At 36.0% G+C, this 20,169-nt stretch overlaps 1 protein-coding gene across 1 annotated transcript in view; it reads left to right on the plus strand.

Moving 5' to 3' along the window:
- The window catches only part of NDC80 (NDC80 kinetochore complex component), a 62,324-nt gene that overhangs the window by 7,528 nt on the left and 34,627 nt on the right, over positions 1-20,169 (plus strand). The window contains exons 7-11 of the mRNA XM_058692574.1: positions 8,217-8,306; positions 11,088-11,181; positions 12,396-12,502; positions 13,240-13,384; positions 16,001-16,206. Of these exons, the coding sequence (XP_058548557.1) occupies positions 8,217-8,306; positions 11,088-11,181; positions 12,396-12,502; positions 13,240-13,384; positions 16,001-16,206 (642 nt within the window). The remainder of the gene's footprint in view (positions 1-8,216; positions 8,307-11,087; positions 11,182-12,395; positions 12,503-13,239; positions 13,385-16,000; positions 16,207-20,169) is intronic.

Here is a 20,169-nt window from a genome sequence, read left to right on the forward strand (position 1 = left end):
GCAGCACCACCATTGTTAAGATAGGAGTAGAAATCCAACACTATAGCCCATTAATACAACTCACATTTTACTGAACTTTTTATATAACATTTGTGCATTCAGTTTGTCTCTTCTCAGTGATATCCATGGGCAGTGGATAGCTACCTCTCTGTTCCCACCACCAAATCCTTGTATTGTCAGAAGAACACTTTACCCTTGTTTGACTAAGCAGCTTATATCATTCTTATGTGATTGGGAGGTAGCATTTCCACAGTGATGCAGGAGCTCATGGAGTACCTGTATTGGCTTCTGTTGGAGAGAGACCCCTCGAGATGCCTCCAAGTGTGTTATATAGGTTGAAATCCCCTCCTTCCTATCTTGGTTTGCTTGAGGTGGTAGAATTGAACACTATAACAATGTTAGAATCAATGAGAGATCATAGGCCTCTTGTTCTAATCTTTCCCAGTTAAGAATCCTAGAAATTTAGCCAGACTTAGGATGGCTCCTTTAGTCTCTGATTTGAAAAAAAAAAAAAAAAAAATTCTACTTTTTTCTCTATTGTGTTTTTAATTTCATTGTATTGTAAATATCTTTATAAGATAGCTTGAAATTGAAAGAGTATAATGTCTCCCACATTGTTCTTAGGATTGCTCTGGGTATTTGTGGTCTTCTGTGCTTCTATATAAATTTTAGAATTGTTTCTCTACCCCAATTAAAAAAAAAAAAATGTCATCGGAATTTTGAAAGGGATTGCATTGGTCTATAGATTATAGATGGCTTTGGGTAGTATGGACATTTTAACAATATTAATTTTTCCAGTCCATGAACCCAGGATTATCTTTCCATTTATTTGTGTCTTCAATTTCTTTCATCAATGTCCTATAGTTTTCAACATAGAGGTCTTTCACGTTGTTATTTAAATTCAGTCCTAATTATTTCATTGCTCTGATGGTATTGTCAATGGTGTAGTTTTCTTTCTTTTTCAGATAATTTGCCATTAGTATTTGGAACTGCTACTGACTTTTATATTTTAATACTATGTCCTGCAACACTACTGAATTCATTGGTTAGGTCTAACAGTTCTTTATGGAGTCTTTAGGATTTTCTATATATAAAATCATGTCATCTATAAATAGCGATAATTTTACTTATTCCTTTTCAATTCTAATGCGTTTTATTTCTTGTTTTATTTTCTTGGCTAGAACTTCCAGTACTAAGTTGAATAGGCGTGGTTGAGAGTGGGCACCTTTGTCTTGTTTCTGAACTTAGAGGAAAAACTTTCAACCTTTTACCATTGAGTATGATGTTAGCTGTGGGCTTTTCATATATGCCCTTTATTATGTTGAGGTACAATTCTTCTATAACTAATTTGCTGAGTTTTTATCATGAACAGATGTTAAATTTTGTCAAATGCTGCCTCTCCATTTGCTGAAATTATGATTTTTTCATTCAATTAATGAGTTATATCACATTTATTGATTCATGCATGCTGAACCATCCTTGCATGCTGCAATAAATCATACTTGATGATGGTGAGATCCTTTTAATGTACTGCCAAATTCGTTAATGTTTTATTGAGAATTTTGCATCTATATTCAGCAGGGATATTGGCCTGTTTTCTTATAGTGTCCTCATCTGTCTTTGGTATCAGGGTTATGGTGACCTTAAAGAATAACTTTGGGATTATTCCCTATCATTCGAAGGATTCTAAGGATTTGCATTAATTCTTTAAATGTTTGGTAAATTTCACCAGTGAATTCATCTGGACTTGGACTTTTCTTCATTGGGAGATTTTAGATTCCTGATTCAATCTAATAATTGATCTGTTTTCCTGTTCAGATATTCTCCTTCCTGATTCAGTCTTGGTAGGTTGTAAGATTCCAAGAATTTATCTGTCTTCTATGTTGTTAATTATTTTGCCATACGTTGTTCACAGTAGCCTTTTATGATCCATTGTATTTCTGTGGTACCAGTATTAGTGTCTCCTCTTTTATTTATAATTTTGTTGATTTAGCTATTCATCTCTTTTTTCTTTGGTTAGTCTAGCTTAAAGGTTTGTTGATTTTGTTTATCTTTTCAAAGAACCAACTCAGTATTAGTAATCTTTTCTATTGTTTTCTTGTTCTCAATTTTCTTTGTTTCTACTCTATTGATTCTTTTCTCCTAACTTTGAATTTATTTTGCTCTGTTCTTTCTACTTCCTTGAGGTGTATAAAGTTAGGTTCTTTATTTGCGATCTTTCTGTTTTCTTGATATATGCTTATATAGCTGTAAACTTCCCTCTAAAAATTGCTTTTGCTACATCCCATAAGTTTGGTATGCTGTGTTTCCATTTTCATTTGTCTCAGGATACTTTTTCATTTCCCCTTTAATTTCTTCTTTGATAGATTGGTTGTTCAGGAGAGTGAGGTTTAACCTCCATGTATTCATGACTTTTCCAGTTTTCCTTTTGTTGCTGATTTCTAGTTTCATATTTAGAGAAGATACTTGGTATGATACTTGATCATACTAAGACTTGTTTTGTAATGTAGCATATTCTCTCCTAGAAAATTTTCCTTGTACTCATGAGAAGAATGTATGTTTTGCTATTGTTGGATAGAATGTTCTGTAAGTGTCTGTTGAGTCCCATTTGGTCTGTAGAGTTTTCAAACTGCTATTTATTCTGTCTGGATTATCTCTCCATTGTTAAGAGTGTAGTATTAAAGTCTCCAACTGTTGTGTTGCTGTTATTTCTCCTTTTAGTTCTGATAGAATTTGCTTTATATATTTAGGTGCTCCAATGTTGTTTGCATAAATATTTACAAATGTTTTATCTTTTTTATAATGTTTATTTATTTATTTTGAGAGAGAGGGAGAGGGAGTGCACAAGTTGGGGTGGGGGCAGAGTGGGAGGGAGGGAGAGAATCCCAAGCAGATTCCACACTGTCAGCACAAAGCCTACCAGAGGCCAATGTTTTATCTTCTTAGTGAATTGACCTTTTTGTCATTATATAATGACTTTCACTGTCTCTTCTTGCCATTTTTACTTTAAAGTCTATTTTGTCTGGTATATCTTTTTTCATCCCTTCACTCTCAGTCTGTGTCTTTAAAACTAAATTGAGTCTCTTGTAGGCAGCATATTTTTGAATCTTATTTTTTGTCCATTCAGTCATTCTGTGTATTTTGGTTGGAAAGTTTAATCCATTTACATTTAAAGTAATTATTGGCGGAGGGTGCCTGGGTGGCTCACTCAGTTGAGGGTCCAACTTTGGCTCAGGTCATGATCTCATGGTTCGTGAGTTCAAGCCCCACATCAGGCTCTGTGCTGACAGCTCAGAGCCTAAAGCCTGCTTCCGATTCTGTGTCCCCTCTCTCTTTGACCCTCCCCTGCTCACACTATGTCTCTCTCTCTCTCTCTCTCTCTCTGTCTCTCAAAAATATTAAAAGTGAAATAAAATAAAATAAACAAATATTAAAGTAATTATTGGTAGGTAAGGACCTATTGCCATTTCTTTAATTGTTTTCTGACTGTTTTGTAGGTCTGTTGTTCTGCTTGGTCTTTATTCTACTATCTTCTTTTGCAGTTTGATGATCTTTGGTATCAGCGTGCTTTGACTTTATCATTTTTTATGTATCTACTTTGTGTTGTTTCCTTGTGGTTATCATAAGGCTTACATAAAACATCTTTAAAACTATACCATTCTATTTTAAAGTGATAATTTCAATAACTTCATAAACTTTACACTTTCACTTCTCTTTTTACATTTTAGGTTATTGATGTTACAGTTTACATACTTTTTATATTGTGTTTCCGATAACAGATTATTTTAGTTATGGTTCTTTTTAACACATTTGTTTTTTAGCTATTAAACTAGAGTTGTAAATTAATTACACAGTACCATATTAGAAAACCAGACTTTGTATGTTTATCATTACCAGTGAGTTTTACACTACCTTCATATGTTTTTGCAATGTTGATTAGCATTTTGTTGCTTCCACTCGAAGAACTCCCTTTAGCATTTCTTGTAAGGCAGATCTTGTGGTGGTGAACTCCCTTAGCTTTTGTTTTGGAAAGCCTATATCTCTCCTTCATTTCTGAAGGACAGTTTTGCCAGATAATGAATTTGGAGTTGACCTTTTTTTTCCTTTCAACATATGTTTCAACATAGCCCAGTTTGGGTTCAACCTATTTGGGGTCTTTTGAACTTCATGGATCTGGATGTCCATTTCTCTGCCCAGGTTTGGAAAGTTTTCACCTCTTATTGCTTTAAATATATTTTTTGATGGGGCATCTGGGTGGCTCAGTTAGTTAAGCATCTGACTTTTGATTTCATCTTTGGTCACGATCTCACAGTTCTTGAGTTCAAGCCCCACATTGGGCTCTCTGCTGACAGTGCAGAGCCTGCTTGAGATTCTCTCTCTTTCTCCCTCTGTCTCTCTGCCCCTCTCCCACTCACATTGTCTCCACCTCTCTGAAAATAAAGTTTAAAAAAATGGTTTTTTAATAAAAATAAATATACTTTCTGTCCCTTTCTCTTTCTCTTCTCCTTTTGAGATTCCCATAATGCAGATACTGTATCATTTGATGATGACCCATAAGTCCCATAGTCTTTCTTCACTGTTTTTTCATTCTTTTTCCTTTCTGCTTCTCTTACTGGATAATTTCAAATGTCCTGTCTTCTAGCCCACTGATTCTTCTGCATGGTCAACTCTGATTTTGAAACTCTATTTAATTCTTTAGATAAGTTGTTTGTTTTTTTTTTTCAGCTATCATTTGTTTAATTTTTTTTATAGTTTTTGTTTCTTTGTTGAATTTTTTGTTCTGTTCTTGAATGTTTTTCTTTATTTTTTTTTTTAATGTTTATTTATCCTTGAGACAGAGCATGAGCAGGGTAGGGACAGAGAGAGAGAGAGAGAGAGAGAGAGAGGGGGGGGGAGACACAGAATCTGAAGCGGGCTCCAAGCTCTGAGCTGTCAGCACAAGGCCTCACGCAGGGCTCAAACTCACGGACTGTGAGATCATGACCTGAGCTGAAGTCGCATGCTGAACCGACTGAGCCACCCAGGCGCCCCACATGTTTTTCTTTAAAAAAAAAAAAAAAAAGTTTATTTATTTTGAGAGAGAGTGCAGGGGAGGGACAGAAAGAAGGAAAGAGAGAATCCCAATCAGGCTCCATGCTGTCAATGCAGAGCCCAACACAGAGTTCAAACCCATGAACCACAAGATCATGACGCAAGGCAAAACCAAGATTTGGACACTTAACTGACTGAGTCACCCAGGCGCCCCTCTTGTATCATTTTTCTAATTTTGTTTAGTTGGCTCTGTGTTCTTATAGTTTACTAATCCACTTTGAGAGGATTATTCTGAGTTAGTTCATAGATCTCCATTTCTTTAGGGTCAGTTATTGGAGTTTTATTCATTTCCTTTGGTAGTGCTATGTTTACCTTATTTTTCATGATCCTTGATTCCTCGTGATGGTACTTGCACATTTGAGTAAGTGGTCTCTTCTTCCACACTTGAGAGGATCTCTTTGGCAGAGACAGTTCTTTACCAGTCAGCTCAGATTGGGTTTTTAGATGTGTCCTTATAAACGTGGGATTTGTATCAAGGTCTGTTTTTGGGAAAGGTCACTGTCCATGCTCTGAGGATAGGGGAGAGAGGGAAGTGCTGCTGTCTGAGAACAGTTAGAGAGGACTGCTGGCTTGGTTCCCTGTCCAAGTGAAGCTATAGGGTAGGCTCCACAATTTCCTGGTCAGGCTTCCTAAATAGTTGGGACCAGCTACTGTACTCAGCTGTAGGCAGTGCTAAAAATTAGCTTCCCTGCTTTGGTGGGGCAGGAGAATAGCCCCAAAGCCTCCATGGCTTGTTTGGGATCTGAAACCGATGGTATAAGTATGTGCTGAAATCCCTGGACAGAAGAGGCTACCACTGATTTTTGTCTACATACAAGGAAGGCCATGAGCTATGCTGTCTCTTCAAGTGTCACTGTCAGTAGGGCTGTAGGATGGGCTACACAGCCTCACATATCCTCTTATTAGGTTTCCTGGTCAGGTGGGCTGAAGAGTGTAAAAAGCATTGGACAAGACAGCAACTTAGATTCCATGCCTAGGAAGGGGGGGAGGGGGGCATATACATGCCCCAGGATTGGAAAGACTCTTGTTTGGGGATCAAACTAGGCAGGACTATGCTCTAAGTTCCCTGATCTAACAGGCCACCGTCCCAGCAGATGGTAGGACAACCAGTCAGATTCTCTACTCCAGTGCCACTGTAATCAGAGTTACAGGGTGAGCTAAATATACTCCTAGGTGCTCTGGTTAGGTTTTCTGGTTAGGTGGGACCAGAGGCTGTATTTGGCTTTGTGGGCTACTGAGATTTCCATGAGCTCTGGTTAGGAGGGTTGGAGGCTGTAGTCATCAGTGGGCAGGGCTGTGGATTAGATTCCCTACCAGAGTAGAAGAAGGAGGCAAAACAGACCCCAAGGCCAGCAGGATTCTTCTTGGGTAGCTAATCAGGCAAACCTTTGGCCAGACTAGGTTTGCTGGCTTGGCTCTGCAAATGAACAAAGCCCCAGCCAAGCTCTCTTCACATGCTCCTGGGCTAGGCAGTTATTATGTAGGTGCTCCAGCTAGGCTTTCAGGTTGGCCAGGGCCAGAAGCTACACTAGCAATGGGTGGGGTCGTGAATAAGTTCCCCTGCCTGAGCAGAGCAGAAGAACAGACCCCAAAGGCTCTTTGTGGTCTTCACTTAAGCCAACCCATGCCCCAAGTTTTCTGTCCAAATGAGGTCACCAGCTTTCTCTGTGCATGATCAGTTCTGCCTTCCAGGCTCTTAATTCTAAGTGTTTCTGAGCCAAACAGCTTTTCAGGTGTCCCAGCTAGGCTTTCTGGTCAGATGGGGCTAGGAGCTACAACCGAGCAGTGATTAACTCCCCTGCCTGGGCAGAGTCGTTTGTCCCTGTATAAGGGTCTTTTTGAACTTTGCAGAGTATCAACAATATTCACGTGGACTTTTGACATGACAACATTTTCTTTATCTACCCCAATGACAAGGTAGAAGATTCTGTTCTTAATCTTGGGCTCTGCTATACATGTCTTTCAGATTTAGTTAAATCTGATTGTCACTTGAGACCTTGTCAAAGGAAGAAGTAAAGGATGAGTTGATAGAGCTCACCTACATCCATCTTAGATATACAAAAAAGTCTTATGAGTGCCTTTGGAATAGGAAAGGTGTAGATACAGCAAGCAGCTCTGGGCTAAGAACAATATTCTCGCTCAGGAATCTGGTGTGTAAGTCCTAGGATAAGAAAAGTTAATGAAATATTTTTAGCAGAAACCACATTCTTTTACATTCCTAATGCACAGTCCTTTTCTTAGAAGCTTAGTGTGCATTATACTAGATACACATTTATGTCTTTATATTTTATAGCAAATTCACTTACGTTTTCTAGAGTATTTTTCATGTTTGGAAGGTTATATTTTTAAAACAACTTATAGGGGAACCTGGATGTCTCAGTTGGTTAAGCATCTGACTCTATTTTAGCTCAGGTAATAATCTCAGGGTCGTGGTATCCAGCCCCACAATTGGCTGTGCACTGGGCGTGGAGCCTGCTTAAGATTCTCTCTCTCCCTCTGCCATTTCCCGCTCGTTTGCTCTCTCTCTCTCTCTCAGAAAACAAAAAATATAAAAACACGTGTTCCAAAATGGAATTTCTTTGCCTTAAAAACTTTTAGCCATTTTCTTTTTAGCTTATCAGTTATAAATACCTGAATATTTTGCTATAATGTATTCTCTATTTTTCATTTTCAAGCTTAAACAATTGTGTTTCTAAAGATTTTCTATTATAATCAATCTGAAGTTCAGATTTATACATACCAAAGGAGTCTGTTGTTGATATGTAAGCACCAAACTTGAATTCATAATCTTTCTGGTTCACCTGTGGCAAGTTTTTTTTAGATTCTCAGAGTTGCATTAAAATGTGTGTATATGCTTTCAATGGATTATAGCCATAAAGATCAGCATATTTTATAGAACTAAATGTGGAATCCATCCTTTTTTAATCCTAATGGATTTAGTTACTAAAATATCAAAAGGATTATGTTTTAAGGCTCAATAAAATAACGTCTCAAGAGACTTTCATTCATGCAGTAATTTAAATCCTTCTAAAAATGACACTAAAACAAATTTGTCAAAACATGAAAACTATGTGTTTTTCTCTTAACCTTTATCAACTTAAATATGTTGCTTGTGTACTTATCAGTTACATACTGCCATGAAAGAAAGCTCACCATTATTTGATGATGGACAGCCTTGGGGAGAAGAAACTGAAGATGGAATTATGCATAATAAGGTACCACAAACATGAGAGTTATCTTGGTATTATTAACTGTGTCACTATTGAAATTAGTCTTTTGTATAAGTTGTCTTTTTGCTTCCTGAAAAACTTCTAAAACTGATTTTTTTTTTTTATGTTAATAGAGGGGTGCCTGGGTGGCTCAGTCGGTTAAGCATTCAACTTAGGCTTAGGTTATGATCTCATGGTTCATGAGTGTGAGCCCCACATTGGATCTCCACAGAACCCACTTTGGATCCTGTCTCCCTCTCCCTCTCTCTGCCCCTCATTTTCTTATGTGCTCTCTCTCTCTCTCAAAAATAAACAAACATAAATAAATAATAAGCAAACAAATATTAATAGATTTACTCTTGGAATCACATTGTAATTTCTAAAACTAAGTAGGCATAGAAATTTCAAATGTTGGGGCTCTTGGGTGGCTGAGTTAGTAAAGCATCAGACTTTGGCTCAGGTCATGATCTCATGGTTCGTGAGTTCAAGCACTGCATTGGGGCTTCAGCACAGAACCTGCTTCGGATCCTCTGTCTCCCTCTCTTTGCCTCTTCCTGGCTCATGCTCGAGTGCACACTCACTCTCTTTCTCTCTCTCTCTCTCTCTCTCTCTCTCTCTCTCAAAAATAAGTATTAAAAAAAAAAAAAAAGGAAATTGAAATGTTAACTAAGTTAAAAATGCAATGAAATTAGAAGTAAATCATAACATTATTTTATGTATAGATGTAATATTTCTTTATGTTTTAGAATGAAGATATCAATACTGACAACATAAGTCTAATATAATTCTTTGCCAATACAAAGTATAATCTTTGAGTCTTAAAATATTACATTGTAGGTTTTTTGTTTTGTTTTGGCCTTTTTAGTTAACCATATTGCCACTTAGATCTGAGTTATCACTTCAAAAAGGGGTTGAGATAAAAGTAAACAGGTGGCCAAAATTGGTTCCCAAACCATACTTTATTGGAACCGAAACTATGTAACTAACCCCACCCTGTTTCCTAAAATAAGCAAATTTACGTGTGTAAATGAAGCAAATACCAACTCCAAGGAATAGTTTATAATATTGAAATTAAACATTAATGTGCCCTAGTACATGTAAAAGATCACCATGCAGGTCCCTAAGAAGAAAAACTATTTTCTGTTTCTAATTCTAACCTACGCTCTTTGAGCATTTGACTTGAAAGTGGCAAGAACTTCAGTTTCATCTTTTATTTCTACCTGGGAAATAGTTCAAAGAGGTATCTGAGTTTTTTTGTTTTGGGGTTTTTTTAAACAGAGAGTAACCCTGCCTTTTACTGCTTCAGCAATGACCCCTGCTGGTGAAACAGTTAGAAAGCCTTTGATCCTACTTGAGAATTTTCCTCCCATGTTGCAGTATGTGTACTGGACTACATTTAGTTGTACCTCAGTTTTCAAGCCAAATATAATTACAGCATTTATTAAATATTAATTTTTGTATATTTATCCTAAAGGTTAAACCAGTAAAAGGTATTTTCACTCTTTTAGCTATTATTTCAGATGACAATATACAAAGCAGCACTTTGGAAATTATAAAGTGCTATTTTTTAATTAAAGAGGGTTATCAAAATATCCAGTTTCACCAGATTCTTTGCCTCAGCTTTGTAGATCCAGAAACTCAGTTTGTTACTGGCAGAGCATTTGACTGCAGAAATTCAATTTGTTTTTTTAATCTGCAAAATCAAAATTGACCAAGCTTAAAGAAACTGATTCATTGTCACCAAATTCATAAGAGACTGATCTGAAAGAGAATGAAAATATATTAATTTATCATTAGTGGTATACCTTTCCAGTTAGAAGAATGCTATTCAGGGTATCCTTTCTATATCAACCAAATAATATGAAGGTTGCTTAATTAGAGAATCCGCGCAAAGGGAATTGGTTTGTCTTGAGGGATATTTCTTTCATGTAGGCTTTGGAAAATTCTGATCAGCCATCCTCACCTCCTAACAAAGTATGCATCTTCAAAGTGACCAAAGCACCACATAACTACAAACTGTAGTGTTACTTTCTTTTGGATAAATATTAAGGATTCTAGTACTCTACTGTTTAGATCTCTACTAACCATGCCACTTTTGAGACTGAAGTAACAGTGTATTTATAGCCTTCATTCTGATTTTCACAGCTAGACATTGTCAGTTTGATTGTACCTAGGTGATCATCAATTCATTTACCTTTTTCATAAGGTTCATTCATAGGGATGATCTACCCCTAAAGATAAATGTGCATTTTATGTTGAATTTTTTTTTTTTTTTTTTTTTTTTTTGAGAGAGAGACAGAGCAAGAAGGAGGGGAGGGGCAGAGAGAGAGGGAAGCACAGAATCCAAAGCAGACTCCATTCCAGGCTCTGAGCTGTCAGCACAGAACCTGACACAGACCTCTAACCCACAAACCATGAGATCATGACCTGAGCCGAACTCCGAGGCTTATCCAACTGAGTCACCCAGGCACCCCTGAATTACGTTTATTAATAAGCTTCCTTATTTGACCTCAAAATTCTGAAGGTGTGGTTTCTTTACTAAAAATCACCATTATCCAAATTTAAGTGTTCTTTTCATTCTCATTCACATTAGAAACAGCAGACTAAGCAAGTCTGTGTAACATAATTATATATCCTAGGTTTGTGTCTCATTTATAGGAGTTCATATAACTACTTAGTACTCTTGACCTTTCTTTTTTTAATTCAACTTTAAATTCCCACTTAGAAAAATGGAACACACTAAATAGAGAATAATGGCTTTTTCTAAAATCTGCTTAACCCAATCAGTTGTTTTTGGACTACACCATAAAATGCTATGAGAGTTTCATGACTGGTGCCGACAGCTTTGAAGAGATGAACACAGAGTTGCAGTCAAAGCTGAGTAAGTGTTCTCATTCCTAGTGTGCATGCTTTTAGTCATGTATTAAACTCTATTCATGGAGCTATAGCTTATTTAACCACACCCAGTGTTTAGATGAGCTATTCTAAATTTGTTTGGATGCCTACTGATTTTTGTCTTCATTGTTTCTTTGATGGAGAAAAGCTAGTTAAGCTGAAAGAATGCTGATGTTAGAGTCAGACCTGAGGCAAAACCCCTTCCTGCCTATGTGACCTTAACAAATTAATTAACCTCTCTAACAAAGTTTTGCAAGATTAGGTGGCTGTGTACATAAAGTATCAAACACACTACCAGGAACACAGAAGGTAATCACCAAATGTTATTCCTGTGATATCCCTATAATATTCTTGCTTTACTGTTTGAGTAATTAAAATTAATGGGCCATTATATTTCCAAAGAAAAAAATTCTTTATTTTTCCACTCAGTGATAATCTAGTGACATTCAGTATATACTAGCTAACTCTAAAATGTTCCAGAGGTATTCTTTTACATTCTTTCCTTTTATTGACATAGTCTTGTATATAAAATAGTAGAACTGTGGGTAAAATAGATAAATTTAATGGAATCAGTGGAATCCAATGGAATCAATCCAAACAGGAGAATATCACCTTGCCACTACTGGCAGAAAAGTTGAAAGCATTTCCCTTATGTTGCCATGGGATGTATCTTGCTGAAATAACAGGACAACTTCAACTTGTCCAACATAAGAAAGGGACCAAGGTAAATGATGTTTCATTTTAAAAGAGGAAAATTCACAGTGATCTAATATAAAAAGCATCTAGTGAAGTTTTTGGGGTTTTTTTTATAATTAGTTAAGCCAATTAATAGTATTCATTTATTCAAACGGTATTTATTATATGCCTACATTGGGCAAGCCACCATTTAGGCACTGAGAATACAGTCATGAATAAGAGATAGAAAATCCCTGCTCTATGAGGCTACCTCTAACAGAGATGATAATCAAATAACTGTAAACCAAAGGGTGGCAAGTACTATGAAGAAAAATAAAGCAAGGTAAGGGAATAGACAGTGTAGTAAAGGGAAAGGTTTGCTATTTTAGAGGGTGGTATATCCTTCACTGGTAGTATTTTGACCAGTCTAGAAGGAAGTGAGGGAGAAACCAGTGGTGAAAACCTGGGGGAAAATGTTTCTAGACAGAATTGAGATCTCACTAAGTTTTGGGGTTTTCTCTCCAGAGGATTTATTTAATGTAGATGCTTCCAAGCTGGAATCATTAGCAGCAAAAAACAAAGCATTGAATGAACAGATTGCAAGATTGGAACAAGAAAGAGAAAAAGAACCGGTTAGTAAACATGCTTATTATCAGTGGGCTTATATACTTAGCTTTTTTGGATTTTTGGATTTCCTTAGAGAATGCCAGCTATCTCTTTCCCTAAGATATAAATAAATAGCAAAATAAGCTTCTTAAAAGTTAATTTTTTTTTTACATTGGACAGAACTTCCCATGAAAACATGTTTGGTGTCTCTAGAGCTTTGTTTTCCCTTGTGATTGATCAGTCTTGTGCTAATGTTCACAATATGATGAAAGAGTCTAACCTACTTACATAAGACCAAAAAGATCTTTTGAACAAGGTCCCCATGTTACACACCTCTAGGGAACACTATTTACAACAAGCCCTGAGTTATGTAGTTAATGAAAAGGGAATGGTGTCAAGTGGGTTTATATAATATATTATATTCTTAGGGTTTTCTAAAAGCTAAATGATAATATCCAGATATCTAATTTTATTTTGTGTATTATATTATTGAACTATCTAGACTATTCTGTAAAATATCAGATTTTAAATGTTTGTGCTCCTTCATCCTGGCCCTTGACTTTTTGTATCCCAAACTGACTTCCTGAAAAGTACATCTTAATTAGGTAGGAATGCCAAAGTTTCCTTTTAGTTCTTTTGACTTCCTCTAAAAGTGAAAGGAAAATGTAATATACTTTTCTCTAAGATGAATTTAAATAATATTGTGTCACTTTAAAGTATGGAATGGTTATCAATAAGAATAATATGTTCTTTTCTTTTAAAGAATCGTCTAGAGTCATTGAGAAAACTGAAAACTTCCTTACAAGCAGATGTTCAAAAATATCAGGCATACATGAGCAATTTGGAGTCTCATTCAGCCATTCTTGACCAGAAATTGAATGGTCTTGATGAAGAAATTTCTAGAGTAGGTAAGTACAACCAATGAATGCTAAAAGAAGACATTCAGACTGGAATGTGGACTTCCTGGGGTTTATCACATGCAGAGAGAGCTTTGTCATCCATATCTTTTTTTCCTTTAAAGGTGAGTGGCTATAGCAGGCTACCAAGTTTTCAGTGCCTTCTACATGTATTAGTTTTCTGAGGCTGCTATAAAAAAAAAATTAAAAAAACACAAATTTGGTGGACTAGAACAATAGAAATTTTTTGGCTCACAATTCTAAAGGCTACAAGTCCAAAATTTAGCATGGCTAAGCTTCCTCCAAGGACTCTAGGGGAGAATTCATTCCTCATCTCTTCCAGCTTCTGTTGTTCTTGGCATTCCCGAACTTTTGGCCATGTCACTCCAGTCTCTTCTTCATCCTCACATTGCCTCTTCTGTGTATCTGTCTCTCCTCTTCTCTTTATGTTAATTTCTCTCAGCCTCTATCTTTTAAGGACATTTGTGATGGCATTTAGGACCCACTAGATAATCCAGGGTAATCTCATCTCAAAATACTTAATGTAATTATACCTGCAAAACCCCTTTTCCAAATAAGGAAATGTTTATAAATTCCAGGGATTTGGACTACATAACTTTGGGTGGCCATTAATTAGTCAACCTACTATACCTTCTAACGTGTTTTCAGGTGTCTGATTTTTTTGAAGCAAAGAGGGACCTAACTTAAGAACATATACTACCTGATATAAATATTTATTCTATTCCACCTTGTAATTAGTAAACCAGATTCTTTAATCTTTGCTGGCTTCAGTCTACTACAATTATCTTATGATCCATCACTGCCTCCTAAGCTACTTGGCAGCTTAAGCTGATTGCAAAGTAAGATGAAAAGATGAAACTACTATAATTCTCTGTAAGGAAGAGCCCAACTAAAGAACGTTTGTTTATATCCTTGTGTGTTCCTAACTTTGTTTTCATAAGCACATATCAGTCATAAAACTCTTAATAATACTGTGACACATGAATTGATTGATAGTTCTGTAGTGCCAGAAGGAGAGCAAAGAAAGGTATCCATAAACGGCAGAGCCATTGGATGGCACTTTACCAAATGAATAACTCTGTGGACCTACTGTGCTATTTTTTCCAGGTGTTTGCCTGCTTCAGTTTTATTCTTGTAGGATTTTACAGGCTGTGTCTTTCCCACATAGGATTTGTGTAGCTAGTCCTTAGGATATTTGATTTATTTCTTAGTCTATGGAATATTGACCATCTGTCAAGTCAAGGATAATATTTATCTGGGGTATTTGTTTAATCAGTTTATTTTTTTCCAAACTCTAATTACATATATTAGATTTGCTCTAAACCAACTCTAAATAATTTACACTTGGTCCCTAATGTTTGTTCTCTGTGATGACAAGAAGCCATAGACTAATTTTTTATTACAGCAATATTTGTAATTAAATCAATAATTTATAATATTAATACTCTGTCTTCCTCATTGGTATTTAATTAAGACAATTTTCATACTTTCTACTTGTGAGAATTTTTTTCCAATAATTACAAGCTGAAGAGGTGAGAGAGATACTTTAGCAATCATTTACCAGTCCAGATTGACTTAGTTTGAGATAATTTGATAACTTAATCTAAAATGTTTTTATTCTGAGTATTTTAACTTTATTGATTATTTAAAGTCATTTGTGGCCAAGAATGAAAGAGACCTATTTAAACTGTATGGATAATGTACATTGTGGATTTTTTGTGCAGATTCCTGTGATAAATATAACAAATTTTACTTAAACCAGCTATTAATTTATTTTGAGCTCAGATTGGAGCTTTCCAAGTATAGTGCTACAACTGAGTTATAACAAAGCCAAGATCTTGATCCTGTCAGCCTTTGGGGTGATTCTCATGGCCCCTTTGGTCATGAACTTCCTCATCCACCTATCCCAGACTGCTTAAAAGTACTATCATATTCTTTATAAGCTATGAATAACAAAAGGTTAGAAAACACTATTCTGTATAACCCCAAATATTTTAAGTTTGAAAACTTCTTTCTCTTTCATGATCATTTCCTGTTTGTAAGTACCATTTTGTCTTAGTACAATATAGTCATTTTTTGTTACAAATTTGGGTAAATAGACAAAGCAAGAACTTAACCATTATAGTTACTTAATATCTGATAAAACTACTGAAAATGTCAGTGAAACAAGAATAAAGTGATGTATTTAAATGCAAATTTTTTTTTGTTGTTTGTGAAAAACTTGTGGGTTTTCTGACTTACTGAAGAGAATCATACAGGAGTATTAAAAGCATTTGAATTGAATACCAGCAGTCTATCCCTCTTAAGTGTAGTAATTCTCAATCCTAATCATTATGTGTGGGGCCATATTTTTTTCATATAGCACTTTCTGAAAATCATAGCAAGCCAATAGGGAAATATGTTCCTAACATAAAACTTTAATTGTACCATCTTTCAGGAATGTTATTAACAAAGTGAGATCAAATAGAATTATCCCCCCCCAAAAAGAAGAGAAAATATATATATACATAACTTGGAAATTTAGAAATCTTAATCAACTCTATTAAATAATGGCATCAATTTCTTTGTATGAATTGAAAGAACTTCACAAATTTTTTTTCAATGCAGAACTAGAATATGAGACAATGAAACAGGAGAATACTCGTCTACAGAATATTGTTGATAACCAGAAGTACTCAGTTGCAGACATTGAGAGAATAAATCATGAAAGGAATGAACTGCAGCAGACTATTAATAAATTAACCAAAGACCTGGAGGCTGAACAACAGCAATTGTGGAATGAAGAGCTAAAATATGCCAGAGGCAAAGAGGCGGTATGTCATACCATTTTCAGAGTGGCAACTCAGAGCTGACAGTTTGTAAAGACCTATCCCTGTTAAGAAAAACTGAGTGGGTAGAATAGATTGGCTAAAAAGGTAAAACTTTTTGCATTGACATTTTACTAAAATCCACTCATCCTTTTATGTCAAATCAGTAACACCCCAATTTCTTTCAGTCAGATTTAAGTTAACTATGTTTTTTAGCAGTGAACCAAGAAATAAAAGTCTCTAAAGCCATGAAAATAATTTTCATAAACCTTGTGCCTTTCATTCAATGTGAGTCCATTCTTCCTTTACTTATTTACTATTCAAACATTTATTTAACACCTGTTGTGTGCCACTTAGAAGAAGCTGGGCTTAGAAGAAGCCAGACTCCACTCTCCCCTTGAGAAACTTCCAATCTAGTCAATATTTTTCTACCATGAGATCAGATCCCGTTTGCATGGGGTACTGAGGAAGCATATAGTATGCCTAACCCAGATGTAGTGTGTGTGCTGTGGGGAGATGTATGAGGTGATTTTTAGAAAGGCTTCCTTGAGGGTGCCTGAGTGGCTCATTCAGTTAAGTATCTGACTTCAACTCAGGTCATGATCTCACAGTTCATGAGTTCAAGCCCATGTTGGGCTCTCTGCTGGAGATAACACCTGAACTGAATTGGGAAGTATAAGGAAGAGTTATCTTGGCAAGGTTAGGGGAGTCAGCAAACAGCATGATGGCCTCTGGCATCAGAATCTTTTTATATGGCTGCAGGTTAATAACAAGGGATAGGGACACATAGCAACAGATAAAGACTCAAGAGAAAAAGTATAGACTAGATGATAAAGATTCTTTTCTTATTTAAAAGTTTGGACTGTATCCTAGAAGTTCCAAAAAGCCCTTAAGATTTTTAAACAGATAACTATATTTCAGAAAGATCTTGTTTTTGGTCATGTGAAAAATGGATTGGAAGGGAGCAAAACAGATAAGGATCTTTGGCAGCAATGTAGTGAGAAGTTATGAGCTGAATTTAGAGTGTATTAGTGGAGATTCAAAGAAGTAGGTGGATTCTGACTACTTAGGTAGAGTAAATAAGACTCGATGAAAGAAAAGGGATACATTCATAGTGTCTGGCTTGAGCAATGGGACAAGCAATAGTAAAACTCACTCTGAAATAGAAGTTGCCAGTCAGGAATGGAAATGGTATGCTGACCTGTTATGTCCATGGGGTGTGCAAGTGAAAATATCTACTAATCTATTATGTATCTGAACCTCAGGATAAAATAATGTAGGTTTGCAATGTAGATTAAGTAAAACTCAGTATGTATTGTGATTGAAGCCATAAGGGTAGATGAATTCACCAAGGAAAAATACATAGGAAGAAGGGAGCACCAGCATCTTGAAGGACGAAGTTCCCTTAAGAGAAGCCTAAAAGAGACTGAGGACTAGCCAGAGAGGTGAAGAAGATAGAAGCTGAGAAAGGAAGAGTCAGGAAGGAATTAACAGTGTCAAATGCAATAACAGGATTTAAACATTTCTGTCAGATTCAGTAACGGCAGTCACTCTCGAACTTTACCACAACCAAATTATTTGACTCTATTTCAATTTTGTAGGTAGTACATTATCCTTTTAGCCAACAATGTTGAAAAAGTGGGCTCATTGACCATATGAATTTCTAGATAATTAAAGTCTGTCCTTATTTTTGTTGGCAGTTCCTTATAAATGTTCCATACTTCTGCCTTGCTTAGCTATGCACTATTTTTCTTACTTTTTTTTAATGTTTTTTTATTATTGAGAGTAAGAGAGATAGAATGTGAACAGGGGAGGGGCAGAGAGAGAGGGAGACCCAGAATCTGAAGCAGACTCCAGGCTCTGAGCTATCAGTACAGAGCCCAATGCAGGGCTTGAACCCATGGACTCTGAGATCATGACCTGAGCTGAAGTCGGATACTTAACTGACTGAGCCACCCAGGTGCCCCTCTCTTACTTTTTAATGTAGCTCTCAATAGACGTGAACTTTTTCTTAATGGTTCAGCATAATTTATGGACATGACACCAATGTATTCTAAAACAATAAGTTAACAAGTTGTCTAGGGACCAAATGTTTTCCTATCAAATAATTCCAAAGTGATCTTTTTTGCTATATACACTATTACATTCCTAAGAAAAAAATACGTAAGGTAAGCCTCTTTTTTAAGAAAAGGTAGTAAAACATGTCTTTCTAAGGGCTCTCTCTCTCTCTCTCTCTCTCTCTCTCTCTAAGTTTATTTATTTTGGGAGAGAGAAAGCACGAGCCAGGAAGGAGCACAGAGAGAGGGAGAGAGAGAATCCTAAGCAGGCTCTGCACTGTCAGCACAGAGCCCAACACAAGGCTCAAACTCATGAACCTCGAGATCATGACCTGAGCCAGAATGAAGAGTCAGACACTTAACTGACCTAGCCACCCAGGCGCCCCTCTCTCTCTCTCTCTCTTTTTTTTTTTAATGGAAAAAAACAGACTACAGAGTTTCAAAATTAAATTTTGGTTTGAAGTTGTCTACCCTAATATTTGTTTATCTATATCTATACAGTAGGTATAGTACTAAAATTTATATTTCACTGAGGAAAATTTAATCTCTGTTTTGTTGCAAAAGTAATGAGGTTTTCTCTTCTACTACTTCAAACACTCTCCTTAGTACATTATTTCTTACATATATTTACTGCTATTGTTAAAATTAAAAAAAAGTAGTTCAAAGAAAGCAGCTGTTTTTGCCCAACAAGACAATACTAGTTTTTAATCCTGGTCACCTTATAAAGTATGTTATCATTATAGGCATAATACAATAGTTTCTTTGTCAGGTTTTAACTATTTTACATTTTTAAAAATCTGTATTTTACACACCTACATATGTAATTTTTAATGTGGAATGGACAGTTCAGCATGAGCAGTAAACATTGTCTCCTTTTATAGCCCTATTTCACCATATTTTTGTTTTGCCTTGCCTATCTGTACTCTCTCATCCTCCTTATCCTCTACAGAATCTCTGTCCTGTGTATCAAGGAGAAGCATAGACATTTATAAGAAGTAGACTATAGTGGTGATCCCAGAAGTCTTTGAACCTAGAATTTGGTAAACCTATATTTTAACCCTGGATTTGCCATTGCATACCTGTGTGACCTCAACCTGTTATCTAACCTCTCATAGCCTCAGTTTCCTTATCAATAAAGTGAGGTGTTGTTGGACTACATCAGTGAATCTGAAATGAGTTCCTTCAACATACATTAATGAATATATTTTTTCTCTCAAGCACTATGTGGGAAAGGGGAGGTTATGAATCTCTGGACCAGGTGAACTCTTAAGTTTAGCTAGCTAAAATTAGCTGTATAAATACTGTTTATTTGGAAGATCAGGATAAAAGAAGAATTTTTTTTTTTTTAAAGAAGAATATTATTTAGGAAATAGGTAAGCAATGATCTAATGAGGGCCAGAGTAGGCCATAGACCAGAAAACCTTAGGGTACTAAGAGAGAGAGATTAAAGAATGATAGCAGAATGTAACAGCTCAATGTAAACATTTATCCATCATCTTTTTTTTCGGAACTTATTTTTATTCCGCATGCCACCTCTGGCTGGTAGTAGCCTTCTGGATCTATGTTGAGATAGACACTGAGCCTGCATCTGCTCATCAGGAAAAGGTGTGATCAGTTTTCACTGTCTTAATTGGCTGTAGAAAGAATAAATGTGCCACACATTTACTCTCCCTGCAATAAGACGTGATGAAGTGCATGGGCTTGTGAAAGCTGTTTTCATTTAGATGAATAAAATGTTAGTGAAGAACAGAAGCAACTACCTCTAAAACCATTTAGTATAAAGACAAATAGAGCTACATATCTTAGTACTCCCTAGAGAGCTACCGTATTACAAATTGGAGTAGTTTAAATTATTTCCTGATTCATTAGTAAGAAATCTTAAATGTAATATATATCTGCTAAATGGCAAGTA

This window comes from Neofelis nebulosa, chromosome 11 (assembly GCF_028018385.1).
Source record: "Neofelis nebulosa isolate mNeoNeb1 chromosome 11, mNeoNeb1.pri, whole genome shotgun sequence".
Lineage (NCBI taxonomy): Eukaryota > Metazoa > Chordata > Mammalia > Carnivora > Felidae > Neofelis > Neofelis nebulosa.